This window comes from Microtus pennsylvanicus, chromosome 7 (genome assembly GCF_037038515.1).
Source record: "Microtus pennsylvanicus isolate mMicPen1 chromosome 7, mMicPen1.hap1, whole genome shotgun sequence".
Taxonomy (NCBI): Eukaryota; Metazoa; Chordata; class Mammalia; order Rodentia; family Cricetidae; genus Microtus; species Microtus pennsylvanicus.
Genome location: NC_134585.1, coordinates 121,872,698 through 121,886,773, shown reverse-complemented (window position 1 = coordinate 121,886,773; position 14,076 = coordinate 121,872,698). Strand labels below are relative to the sequence as shown.

Genomic DNA, 14,076 nt, shown 5'->3' with positions numbered 1-14,076 from the left:
AGGCCCAGGGTGTCAGAGAGGAGCCTTACTCTTCAGTGACCTCTTCAGGCAACACTTCCCCTCGAAAGTGGGCTTTGAAGAGCTCCTGTAGGCAGGAAGCAAGGACAGAGAGCTGCTCCGAATCGAAGTCTTCCTGGTGACAAGACAGAGGGAGGAGACATTTTGACCCAGACCTAGCCTCATTGTCCCCACCTGCGTCTGCCTCCCAGATCAGCTCATCACTCCTGTTCCCTGCTCAGAAGGGCTTCATCAGGGGAAGGGAAGGTAGGAGCTCGACTGCCTGTGAGGCATGTGTGAGCATTGTAAGCTGGGAACGCTTGGGACTGCTTTCTCTGGGGACTTGGTTCCCCCTTACCTCTAGGACCTGGTCCACAATTTCCTGCATGACCTCACACTGGGCCTCTGTGTCACTACAGCGTAGAAGCGAGAGATTAGGAAGAGCAGGGGTACGGCACCTCCCAAGCTGTGCACAGGCACGTGCAAACCTACAAGGGAGCTATGAGCTCTCAGCTCAGAGGGAGGACATCTGGCTAGCAAGTGCCATTCTGTGGGCAGAGGCCCAAAGAAGTCCAGGACAATCCCCAATCGGCCCCGCTCTTACCTTCAGAATCCAGAAAGCAGGGGCTCCCCTATTCCCAGCCCATGCTTCCCAACATCAGCCAAAGACATTTCTCATGAAGCTTCAAGTGCCCCTCCACCCCCACTCACCTGTATACCATCTAGGTAGCAGGAAGTACCTGGACCTAAGGCGGGGAGCAGGGTCTGTACCCACCTTCCCTTCTGTAGCTGCAGAACTTTGTCCCTTAGGGACTCGTCCAACTGATCGAGGTAGGGGGTCACATCAACTGGTTCCTCCACAACGGTCTCCTTGATGGGGTGGAAGCGGAACTCTCTCTTCTTCCCTGAGGGTGGTTTGTCGCCATGAGCTACCTGCGCCCTCCTCACACCTATGTCCCTGTTCACTCAGTGTGCTGAATCCCAGCTCACATCCTGCTATCTACTCTCCTGCCTTTAGTGGACCATCGGATAATAAACAAAACTCAAATCTCACGGACAAAGAGGCAGGCTAGAAAGACTGCAGACAGGCTACCTGAGAACTAGGCCTCTCGGGTTATCACAAGTCAAAGACTCTCTGTTGCTGATCTTACCTTTGCTATTGAGATCCTCTTCATCATCACTGAAGGCTGCCTCTGCATTATCATAGCAACTCTCGTCCTTATCCGACAGATGGTTGTCCATTTCCATGGAAACAGGCTCTTCAATTTTGACTTGTGAGTAAAGAGAAAAAGATTCCTGATGGCCTCCTGTGTCCCCCAGTACGCCCCATGCTTCTGGGGATGAGACTAGTGGGCACGTGGGAGAATGCAGTTTGGCCCTAGATGGACGAATTTGCCTTCTAGCTCTCTGTGACCCATGTCAGCTCAGGATGATGAGCGGAGTATCACCTTCTTTTCTGAAACGGGGCTTTATGTATCCCAGGCTTTCCTGGGTCCCTGGTCTTCCTGCTTCTGCCTCCCAGGTACAAAGATAACAGGCTTACACCACCAAGCTCGGCACAAGGGATATTTATTAGTGTTCTTTAATTTAAAACCAAGTTGGAAAGGAGTACTTGGCTTAAGCTCTTATTCCACAACAAAAAATTGTGGAAGCCAATGTGGCAAAGGGCAGTGTGAACTCAGGGACAAAATGACCATGACAAGACCTGCTAGGGCCTGGACTAAGGACTGGGAAGACAGGTGGCAGGCGAGTGACCGCTGTGAGGCAAGCATCCCGGGAAAGCTGTGCTCTCACCGGGAGACCACCAAGGGAAAAGAGAACAAGAGCAGAGAGTGGAAACTCAGTTAAGACCAGCTGACCCTGTGAGGTCCATACCTTCCACAGGCGGGGAGGGCGAGCTGCAGAACTCAGGGAATTTCTCTCGAAGCATGGCCCGCAGCTCTTTATCCAACTTAGGGTTGTCAAATAGGGGAGCCAAGTGTCTAACAGAGAACACAGATGACGGTCAACATCAGAGCTACTCACTGCTAACACAGGTCGGCTAGCACAGCTTCAGACCCTCCAGAGTCCACAGGGGACATCTGCGTCAAGGGGACACTGGTCTTCTGTCCAGTAGACAACAAGGAGTCAAAGTGGGGCAACAACATCTGAGCTAGAGGGATTGGACCTAATGAAAATGGAGAATCCCCTCCCACAACACACAAATTCCTTACGCTAAGACTCGTTTCTCCACAATGTGGTTGAGGGAAGAAAAGACACCCTGACGCACATGGCCTTCCAACGGTGGGTAGAAGTTAGGAATGATCTAGAAGGGAAGAAGAGGAGTAACTACAAAGCTCTGCTGGAGAGAACTAAGCAGCTGCTTTAGTTTCCGCGAGTGACAGTGGCGGTATGGCCGCAGGGCCATTCCACTGGCTACAGTGCTTGCTATCAGGGCCAGGACCACAGTTGAGACACACCAGGAGACTAACAGGAACTGAACACTGCTCATTCAGGATGGGGGGGGGGCAGGAAAGCCGCGGTGGCACTTACTCGGCACATGAAGTCCAGGAGCGTGGCAGTGATGGCTGGGTGGGGCTTCATGGAGTGGTGCATGACCAGGATGGCTGGCTCTGGAGAGGGTGAGGGAAAAATGAACTAGCCCCCGACACCGGACACCGTTTCCATGTCTAATAGTTTCTCAGCATCTGTGAAGCCCCCAGGAAGTGCTGCTGTGTGTACTCCCCAGCTGGGACCAGGCAGGGAACCCTCCCCAACTGCATTCAGTCCTCATCTCCCTTTTGTACCAGTACTCCACTTGGAAAAAAAAAAGAGATGGGAAGGGAGGACAGACTTCTGCCTAGGCCCTCCCCACCCAGAGCCCAAGGCTATGGGAAAAGGCAGCAGCAACTGGTTGGCCTCATCAAAGCAACTTTCCCTCTAGGTCAAGGGAAAACTGAAGGGGAACAAGCGAATTCCTCCTGGATAAACAGGCACTTCTAACCCCCACTCCCCTGAGACTTGATGACAAGCGTGGGGGCTTCGGGGACCGGAGGGTGGTGCTGATTGGTCCCAATCACATACCTATGTTCATAATGCTATCCTTTTCTGGGCTAAAGAACAGCCAGTCATAAAACAGAGCCAGCTTGGCATTAGAGGCAGCAACGTTGGACTGGAAAAGAGATAGGGAGAGGGCTAGTTCCATCAGTCGGCTCCCATCTTTCCAGAGCCAAGGGGATTTGCAGGGCCCTCTTGGTTGTTTCATCTTTGAAATTCAGTTCCCAGTGAGAGATGGCATAACCTCATAGGGTGAGGCACACAGTCTATTATATGGGAACCGGCCTGGGTTTTTCATGTATCATGTAGTACACACGCCTACTCTCTATAAAGAGATCAGCACAGGAACACTGACGAATCACAAGTTGGTATGATAGCCTACAGCTGCCTTTGTTGAACAACCCAGGCACCTCCCTACAGACCCCCTAGGAAAGGCCTGCAGCCTGAACCAGCACATTCCAGGAACACCATAAAGTGGGGGAAGGGTGTGAGATGTTTAAGAACAGTGTTAGCTGAGCATAGAAAAAGGAAACAGAAGATGGCAGCTCTCTTAAAGTTTCTGTGTTTGGGGAAAGGAAGTCTCTAAAGCTGATGCCAAAGTCGTGGATAGAAGCATCTAAAGCAGTGGTTCTCAACCTCCCCAATGCTACGACCCTTTAACACAGCTCCTCATGTTGTGGTGACCCCAACCATAAAATTATTTCACTGCCACTTCATAACTGTAATTCTGCTACTGCTATGAATCATAATGTAAATATCTGGTATGCAGATATCTGATACTCAATCCCCAGGTTGAGAACCACTGAACAGAGTCAGGGGGTATAATGACATATGTCTACAATTATAGCACTTAGGAGGCTGAGACAGGAGGATTGCTGCAAGTTTGAGGCCAATTCAGGCAACACTCCAAGACCTTGTCTCAAAACTCAGTGGTTAATGAGTTCTTGCAAAGAACGTGTGTTTATTTTAGCACCAACATGGTGATGCACAAGCAGCTATGTCTCAGTTCCCTCTTTTCACTTCTGGGCCTCCACCACCAGCACACACACACACTCAAGCACAACATCAGAACTCAGATACTCACACACTCAGGCATACACACCAGCACACACACACACTCAAGCACAACATCAGAACACAGATACTCACACACTCAGGCATACACACCAGCACACACACACACTCAAGCACAACATCAGAACACAGATACTCACACACTCAGGCATACACACCAGCACACACACACACTCAAGTACAACATCAGAACTCAGATACTCACACACTCAGGCATACACACCAGCACACACACACACTCAAGCACAACATCAGAACACAGATACTCACACACTCAGGCATACACACCAGCGCACACACACATACACTCAGGCATACACATATATCATAAAATAAATAAGTAAATGAAATAAAACAGAAAAATGAAAACCCTGGATATGAATAAGGAACAGCTCATGAGAATAACTATTGGGTTTGGAGAGATGGCTCAGCAGTTAAGAGAACTGGTTGCTCTCCTAGAAGACCCAGGTTCAATTTGCTGCACACACATGGCAGCTCACAGCTGTCTGTAACTCCAAGATCTGACACCCTCATACAGACATACATGCACACCAATGCACATAAAATAAAAATGAATTAAAAAAAAGAGAATAACTATTATGGCTTCTAGAAACAACAAGGAAAAACACAGAGATGTCTCTGAGATTCAGGTCTAAGAGGGTCCCTCAGGGACCCAAGTAGGAATGCCTCAAGAATCCAGAATTTTGAGTTGGGCACAGTGGTTGGTATACACCTAATCCCAGGACTGAGGGGACTGAGACAGGAGGATTGTAGCTCAAGGCTAGCCAGAGTTATACAATAAGGTCTTGTATCAAACAAACAAACAAACAAACAAAGAAACAGAAATCAGGGTTTGGGGGCTTGGCAGTAGGGAAGATGGTGAGCCTCGTCAAACCCAAGCTCAGATGAGAACAACTATCAATTTCTAGAGATGAAGAAAGGGAGGTAGCGAGCCTGAGGCATTCAGAAGACCCGGTGAAAGGTCCATTAGGGTTCACATGGCCCTGGAATCAGAAGGGAAGTCCAGGAACACGCTAGAGGAGGCGCTGTTCACCACCCAGCAGTCTCTGCCCTGCTGCATGGTCCTTTACCGTGCACGTGGTCAGGAGCCAGCCAATGATGGCCCATCGGGGCAAGATATCTGAACTCAGCACTTCGTTCGAAGGGTGGACCACCCCACAGATGTATCGAATGAGGTCACAGCGCAGAGACTGACTGTCAGGGGTTGAGAGGTACTGGCGCTGGAACCAATCCTGGTATCGCTTTTGCTGGCCAAATCGCACCTGAGGGAAGAAGAAGTGAAGGGGAGGGTGGGCTGGTGAGCAGGAGACTGGAAGCTAGTCTTGGACCATGTGCTTGTGACAACTTCAGTAAGCTCTTTGTCTCTCAAGTGCCCTCTCCTTTGGGGACATCCTGGTCTTAACCACCTTGAAGCCCTTTCTGGCTTGCCTTGTGCATCAGCGGTCTGCTCGCTCCTGCAGCAGGCCTCATGCTCCCCGACCTCTGGAAACAGCTGCAGCCCTTTCTGGCTGCTACCTCTCGCTCCTGTCACTGGCTTTCTGGCTGGAAGCTTCTCCTTTTCTGGAGCTACTGCTGAACAGCAAAGACTGCTCCTGGAGAGTCAGAGCCAACCCTGGCCCCACTCAGCACTGACTGCCTCCTGATAGCCTGAACAGGACTGTTAGCCAAGGCACAGACTCTCCAGACCTGGCCGCAAGTCCAAACACACCTCAAATGTTTACACTAGAGCCAGATGTGGCGGCCCGTACCTGAAATCCCAGCACTCGCAAAGCTGCTGGGGGAGGACTGCCAATAGTTCAAAGATGGCTGGGCTACACAGTCAGAGCCTGTCTCAATCCAGCCACCCAAATGGCAGCACTAGATAGGGCAGATCTCACGCTCTCTTCTAGTGCCCTCTCAGAAGACATCAAAATATATCAAAACGGTTAACAAGCTGCTCCCAGGTCAACACTGTGAAACAGAACTCGTAGCAGCAACGGTGGCTGAACACCTGAACTCTAACAATTGTGGCAAAGATACTAAATTTTAACATGTGTGTGTGCACATGTAATGGCTAAGTTTATAACATAAACTGGAATAGTTTTGGAAGATGAGGTTACAATTGGAAAAAGGTCCCCGCCAGACTGGCTTGTGGACTAGGAAAGCTGTGGTACATTTTCTTGATTGGTGAGTGTTTGGCAGACATGACAGAGAGCAGGCTGAGCAAGCCGTGAGAGTTAGCCAGTAAGCAGCAGGCCCCATGACCTCTGCTTCAGCCCTGCCTCCAGCTTCCTGCCCTGCTGGAGTTTCTGTTCTGACTCCCCTCAGTGATGGACGGGGTGACCTGGAAGTGTAAGATAAAACAAACTATTCCTTCTCCAAGGTGCTTCTGCTCGTGGTGTTTTATGACAATAACAGAAACCCTAACTAAGACAGTATGCATATACTCTAAATGTGGCCTTGTTAGAGACATAATGTTGCTGCTAAGTAGTTGAAGCTAGCATAGAATTTGAGAACCTCTTGCCTCAGAGTCCCAATGCATATGCCATCACATCCCATTACAATTTGTTTTTTTTCTTTTACCTCTTTCTTTCGAGACACAGTCCCAGTAGGTAGTCCTAGCTGGCTTTGAATACATAAAGATGTGCCTACTTCTCATGTGTTGTGATTAAAATGTAGAGTGTACACCACCATGCCCAGCACTTCCTGTCATTGTTTTTCTTTGAAAGAAGACAGGTCTCACGTAACCAGGCTGTCCTCCTCCGTCACCTCTGAGTGCTGGAATTACAGGCAGGAGCCTCTATGCTTGTTAGTCCACTGTAGATTCCACAAACATCCTCAGAGACAGAAAAACCACAGTCCTCCAACATTTTTACCACAGTGCAACCACGTTTGGAAACCAAAGGCCACAGCCTACCCTGTAGACAGTCTACAACCACTGTAATGGCTGCTTTTGTAACAAAACTTCAGAAGAGTTACAAGTCTTGCTTATTTAACACTACACCTCGAGTGCTTTCTCCAAACATTATTTCCGTGTACTGTGCAATGTGCAGGTATAGACTGAACCAAGGAAAGCACCAAAAAAGGTCAGGACTTAGTCACTACTGTGCGTGTCAGTAATCAGCGGTGACAAATCTGCAGTGAGCTCAGCTGACACCACACACAGACTGTCTCACCCGGGACGTCATGAAGAGGAGCTTGGTTTCCATGTCTGGGGTTAGACGACAGGCTAGAAACTTTCGGGACGTTCTTGACTGAAGCAGTTGTAGGATACCTGAACCAAGGGGACAAGAGAAGTATGAGACCAGAGAAACGGAAGGCAGGAGAGGGAACTGGGTCAGAGCAGGTGTGGTTTTGCTCATGGGCCTATTCTATGGCAAGCCCGAGAAAGAAGCCTGGCAAAGGCACACAGGGCTGCCTCCAGTCATGCCAACTGCAGCGCTTCCCTTCTGCTGGCCTCCCAAATTGATACCCACGTTTTTATAGCTAGAAATAGATGGGAAATTCATTTTCTTCTTCTTATTTTTTGTTTGCTTGTTTGTTTGTTTGAGACAGGGTTTCTCTGTATAATAGTCCAGGTTGTCCTGGAACTCACTCTGTAGACCAGACTGGCTTCGAACTCAAAGAGTTCTTCCTGCCTCTGCCTCCCGAGTGCTGCGATTAAAGGCGTGTGCCACCCGCACCCCCCAATTAATATGTGAAGTCTTAGCCTGCCTTCCTACTCCTAAGGGTGACACTATGAAATCCTAGGACCAGTGTGCCTGAATAGCACAGCCAGAGACGCTATAGTCAGAAAGGTCTGTATCCAAACTCTGCCTGGAATTTACTACCTATATGGTCCTTCAGCGCGTGACTTAATCTCTTTGACCCTCATTTTCCTGTGCAGAAAGTGAAACACTCATCTTAAGGGCTGTGCTGGCACACCCTCTGTGTGGAGCAGCCCGAGCACACAGCACGAGCTGAGAACGCATACAGCCACGCTCTGCTCTCCTCGCCCTCACTCCCTTAGCTCGTGTGTGCATAGGTGTGGACGTGGGGGGGGGGAGGAATGAAGCTACAGAATACAACAGGATTCTGGGAATGTCAAAGACATATGAACACACACACACAGACACACACACAACAAAAAAACCTACAGAGGCTTCTGACCAAACTAGACTCCTGTAGTGAGAGGCAAGAGCGTTTCTTTTTCTTCTCTATAGCTCCAGGAATCAAATTCAGGACACTGTAAGTGCTTTATCACTAAGCTACATCCTGCAGTCCATTCTTCTAGGACTAAGAGGACCCTCTGCTGACTCTGCTTCAAGAATTGGCCAGTGACCCCCTGTCAACCACAAGCACAGTGAAGCTGGAGTCTGGCCCTCACCTTGTCAAGGAGCTGTGGGAAGAGGATCACAGTTTTCTGTCCACATCTGTGTTTTAAGTTTTTGACTACATTTTATCTTCCTGAAGTTCACGTGTGGACTCACCGGTGTCTAGTGGTATGTCTGGAGGTCAGAGGCTGACTTGGGGAGCCAGTTCTTTTCTTCTACCATGCAGGGCTCTGGAGACTGAATTCAGGGCACTAGGCTTGGCAGCAACTGCCTTTACCAACTGAACTATCTTGAGGCCTTGTATGATTTTTTTTTTTTTTTAAGAAGCACTGCAGCTGGAGCCAAGCAAGTAGGACCTAGTCAGAAACTACATGAACCGTTCTGTGCTTCTGCCACTCCCGTGCCCAGCTGCACCCAGCAAAGTGTGTCCTACCCCAAGCTTTCTCTGACTAAATCTCTCCTGCCAATTCACTTCCACCCCTTCAAATCCACTCAGAACATACCGAGGGGCTTACTCACCTGTAAACTGAGGACTCAAAGCCTGAGGGTTATGGATGATATCTTTCCAGAGCAGTTCAAATTCTGGTATCCTAGCAACATTCTGAAGTAATCTTACAAGGTCGCGGCCAATCATCAAACATTCCATGAACTGAAAGGGAGAGAGGATGGAGAATGGGAGCAGGAGGATAAAACCATGCACTGCTCACCTCCTAGAGGGAGGACGGTGCAGCATGCTCTGTGGAGGGGAGAGAAGATAGCTGAAGGGATCATAGCAAGTTTGCTTCTGGAGTCAAGGGGCTGGCTGCAGCTGCTCAGGAAGAGGCTGAGGCTGAGAGCCCTGAGGCTCTCCCATCAATCAAGCCCCTCCCCACATGGGGCTGCTTTGATTCAGTTCAAGGAAACTGAATTCCAAAAGTTTGGGGCCCGGAAGTAGCACTCCATGCATCCTACAGCGAAGTTCATTCTGGCTAACAGAAGAGACAGCTGTGATAAAGGAAATGATCTGTGTAACTGTGTGGTCCAAACAATACTGATTAAAATCATGTGTTACACAATTATATGGACACATTTCCAAGATTTTGGGAAGTTTTCTTTGGTTGTTGTTGCTGTTTTTCAAGACACAGTTTTTCTATATAACAGCCCTGGCTGTCCTGAAACTCAGAGATCCACCTGCCTCTGCCTCCTGAGTGCTGGGATTAAATGTGTGCGCCACCATGGCCTGGCTGATTCTGGGGGTTTTCAAGACAGGGTTTCTCCGTGCAGTCTTGGCTGCCCTGGAACTTGCTGAAAATCAGAGATCTGCCTACCCCCACCCCCAAAATACTGGGATTAAAGGGGTATGCTTTGAAGTTGTTTTTTTAAGATTTGTTTTTTCATATACACACATATATACATATATATTCACGTGTATATGAATGTATATTATGTATATATGTGTATATGTATTTGTTTTTACAAGACAAGGTTTCACTGTGTAGCTCTCACTGTCCTGGTAGCTCTTATAGACCAGACTGGCCTCGAACTCACAGAGATCCATAGGCCTCTGCCTCCCAAGTGCTGGGATTAAAGGCATGCACCACCAATGCCTGGCAAGGTTTACTCTTATGTATATCAGTGTTTTGCCCACATGTACGTAAGCACTATGTGCCCAGAGGCCATAAGAATCCTAGATCCCCTGGAACAGGAATTACATATGCTGTGAGTCACCACATAGGTGCTGGGAATCAAATCCATGTCCTCTGCATCTGTTGTAACTACTGAACCTATTCAATAACTGCTTTTAATTTAAAATTTTCAATATGGCCAATAGCCTCATAGTAGCTTAGATTTAGAATATCTCTCTTGGAGAAACTACAGTAAAAAAATTCATAATCCACACAAGTAAACATGTCAATTACCGGAACAGGTGGAGTTGGTGTAACAGTGGACACACAAGAACAGCTGCTGTCTGTTGTACAACAATGTAAATCGAAACCGACCAGAAAAACCCTGGATGCCAGCATTATTTGTGACATTTCTAAGAGCAAGGGGTATTCCACACTGACTCCCTGTCCTTTGTTCCTGAGCTGTCTGGGGATGATGATGCAAAGACCACATCCTCATACTGATCTTGTCCCGTTCCCTTACCCGTTCCCGAAGCAAAGAGACACAGAAGTCAACTTCCTTCTGCCGAAGGGTCTGGAGCTGGGCAGTCCCATGGTGGTCCACGATAAGTCGGAGGTATGTGTACACAGCCATGGCGATGAGGATGCTGCTCTTCAGGACCCACTCCCTGCAGAACAGAAGACACTGCACCTACCTCCCGCCTAGACCAGACCTGCACCTCACGCTCATCAGTGAGCACACACTGAGAACGGCTCTGTCCTGTGAGGGTTTTCCTCAGGCTGCTATTCTAAGAGTTGACTAAGGCAAAGGTGACAGATTTTCTTTACCAGACAGATGCCCAACAAAGGTGGGTGCTGAATGAAATCAACCTCCTATAATCTAAGAACTTTCGTAGCTGCCAATGGGGTAACTGTGTTGGTCGACTCATTCAAGCCCACCCCATGTGAGGCACTTGGGACAGAGGCAAGCTACACCTCTCCTGCTCTGCCACGGAAAATGCTCTCCGTGTCCGTAGTTCTCTAAGTGTGACGCAAGGATGCTCTGGGGATTTCAGGACCCTTTGAGGACCTGGAATTCTCAGAACACATTGTGCTAACCCTCTATTAGGCTTATTATGGTCAACCACGCTACCAACCCCACCCTTAGATAATGAGTCACCTGCCCTAAGCCCTAAACCAAAATCTGGGAGGTTGTTGCGGGGTGGGGTGGGGTGTGCGACAGCTGAATTTAGATGGTAAAGCCCATTTCCCTAGCGTTTTAGATTTTCCCTGGAAAACAGCAATGAAAGCACTATCTGTTCAAAAGGGGCAAAGGGAAAGACACAGCGGGGAGGTTCCCAACTCTCTAATGCTGCCTCCAGTGCCAACGAGTTTGTAATTGCTTTGACACCCCTGCTGGAAGGCTGAGAACTGGAGGAAGAGTTTAATTAATATAACCAGGCAACATCCTGATTCAGGAACAGTAATCAAGCCACTTAATTGACTAAAAGATTATGGCCTTTTCTTCTCTTTTGATGTCTTCTCTTGTTTTTTGAGACATGGTCTTGCTATATATATATAGCCCAGGCTAGACTTGAATTCACAGCAATCTTCCTGCCTGAGTTTCCCAAATGCCAGGATTACAGACATGCACTGCTATGCCCAGCACTGTCCTTGCTTTCATGAATGGAAATGCTAGCCAAGGACACATACTTCCCTTTCCCCCAACACCCCTAATAATACTCGGAAAGGTTAGGGAAACAGGAAGGCAAGCAGTTTAAAACGCAAGGTGTTCACTTTCACCAAAACTGTGAAGGGGCCGGGCAGCAAAGGGGCTGCTAGGTGACACCTGTGAGGGAAATGCAGCTTTAAGGGATGATGGGACAGAATCTGGCACGAGGAACAGGACAGAAACCAATTTGAGGAAGATTACCTGCAGAAGGAAAGGACAAACCTGACCACTAGGATGGCGCAATGAAGAGAAGAGGAGATGGAAGTAAGGCTCTCTAGCCAAAGGTAGCAAAGAAATGAGATCTAAAGAGAAGCAGAGGCCGAGTAATAAAGTCCCCCTGCTACTGGGATGATGCTGGCCCCAGGGCAGCTGCATAACGGAGCTCAGGGCAGTAGGTGGCGCTGCACAGCCGCCTGGGCAGAGCACAACTCTGCTTAGAAGAGAACCATTCTTTTAAATTGAAACAAATATGGACAATAATAGGCCCCCAGTCATTTGGCGACTTGATGTCCTTTCTCTGGAAGAGATGCTAAATGAAGATGTGGAAACTGGGATCAGAGCGCCAAGGGAAAGTCACAGGCAAATGCCCACACTAGGGCTGCCCTCAACCATTTCACTGTGTGTGTGTGGGGGGGGGCAGAGAGCCAAATGCGTCCCGCATCGCCTTCTAACGTGCGTCTCTGCTCTATATTGCTTCTGCACCACACTGCCCCTGTGCCATTCCAAAAAAGAGCATGTGCTGGACTGAGAGGCTTGGAAGAGAAGGCGAGGTACCTGCCAGGCTTGTGTGGTTGGCTGGCCCCCTCTACTGAGCTCATTCCCCCCTCAGCTTCCCCAAAATATAAACATTCCAAGGAGGTCTGGGTCAAAAATAAACGCTTATCAGATGAAACCAGATTTTCCTGGGCTCTGAGATATTTTAGCGAGCTCCTTCTTTCCCACTCCTCATCCCCTGGGACACACTGTGGCATCTGCCACCTTCCCACTGCACCAGAGTATGCTACAGCCATGAGCCTTTCTTCCCCACGTCCCATACCCACACCCCTCATGGCCGTGTCTGGCTCTTGCCCCACCCTTCACGGTAGACTCTACCTCTGCTCCGTCAGGATATCCAGAACACTTTCTGCCAACCAGATATTTTTGGCTGTAACATCGCCACCTGATTTCAAGGGGGTGGGAAGGGGAAGAATCAGAATACAGTAGCTCTATTAGCAACTCAGCTAATTGAACAAACCTCATCCTGCCGGTCCACCCAGCTATCCCATCACTACTGCCCTGAATGCCCTTCTCTCTTCTTTTAGGTTTTAGTTTCCCCTTTGCCTTGAGAAAGAAAGGAAAAGAAAGTTCCATTCTTCTAGAACTGCTACTTTACCAGAGCCGGGACTTTTCTAACCACCAAGAAATGCAGAGGGAATGCTTTCTCTGTGAAAAGTGAAAAGTCTGAGACAGTCAGAAGCCCCAGCTGAAAATCAACGGTGTGATCCGGACTAGGGCAAGAGATGCGGTGCCGGGCACGGCTGCAGTCTAGTGCCCGGATGTGAGGGTAGGGTTCGGACCCCGACAGGCTCGGGGTTATCTCGAGACATCAGTCTTTAGATCTTGCTACTGAACACGCAGTGTTGCCAGACAAAAATATTGGGATGAGAAGGAAGTGCCAAGAAAGAATAAAAATACACACCACACCAATGCTACACACCTCCCTGGGTCTCAGTGAGAAAACTCAGTGTTCACACTGTCACATCACAAAGGCTAGAGCCATACGTACCAAGCAGGAATATCAGTGTTAGAGAAAATCCTAAACAAAGGGCAAAGCATAGCCAGGTGTGATGGTGCATGCCTGGACCATCAGCATCAAGGAAGCTGATGCAGGAGGATTGCGAATTTGAGGCCAGCCCAGGCTACATTGCAAGACGTTTTCATTTAAAAAGGAAAAAAAAAAAAAGCAAGGTGGAGTAGAGCTGGGCATGGTACAATTTGGTGGTGGAGTGCTTGCCTAAACAAGTGAGGCCTTAGGTTCAATTCTTACCACCGTAAGAAACAAAACAAAACCACAGGCACTGGTGGGTACTGGGGAAGTGGAGCTGCAGGGTCAGCCTCATTTTTACTTATTATTTATTTGTCATTAATATTTTGTTTCCTTTCTTGTTTTTAACAGAAAAAAAAACCCAAACCAAAACAACAACAACAAAAAACCAAACAAATAAAAAACCCTACAAGCAAACCCAAAAGCAGAAGAGATGATTTGGGCAGATCTTTCCATATCCAATATTTCAGACAGATGTCACGAATGCCGAGATTAGAAAAACCTTAAATGTCAGGGACTGTTCTGTGACACTGTTCC

General features: G+C 48.5%; 1 protein-coding gene across 1 annotated transcript in view; it reads right to left on the bottom strand.

Annotated features, from left to right (window-relative positions):
• Window positions 1-14,076, bottom strand: part of Ints3 (integrator complex subunit 3) — a 43,919-nt gene that overhangs the window by 10,297 nt on the left and 19,546 nt on the right. The window contains exons 6-18 of the mRNA XM_075978296.1: window positions 12,828-12,894; window positions 10,548-10,692; window positions 8,940-9,069; window positions 7,284-7,381; window positions 5,199-5,390; window positions 3,061-3,148; window positions 2,530-2,609; window positions 2,211-2,302; window positions 1,873-1,979; window positions 1,149-1,268; window positions 773-902; window positions 356-410; window positions 30-133 (exon numbers count right to left, since the gene is read on the bottom strand). Of these exons, the coding sequence (XP_075834411.1) occupies window positions 30-133; window positions 356-410; window positions 773-902; window positions 1,149-1,268; window positions 1,873-1,979; window positions 2,211-2,302; window positions 2,530-2,609; window positions 3,061-3,148; window positions 5,199-5,390; window positions 7,284-7,381; window positions 8,940-9,069; window positions 10,548-10,692; window positions 12,828-12,894 (1,408 nt within the window). The remainder of the gene's footprint in view (window positions 1-29; window positions 134-355; window positions 411-772; window positions 903-1,148; window positions 1,269-1,872; window positions 1,980-2,210; window positions 2,303-2,529; window positions 2,610-3,060; window positions 3,149-5,198; window positions 5,391-7,283; window positions 7,382-8,939; window positions 9,070-10,547; window positions 10,693-12,827; window positions 12,895-14,076) is intronic.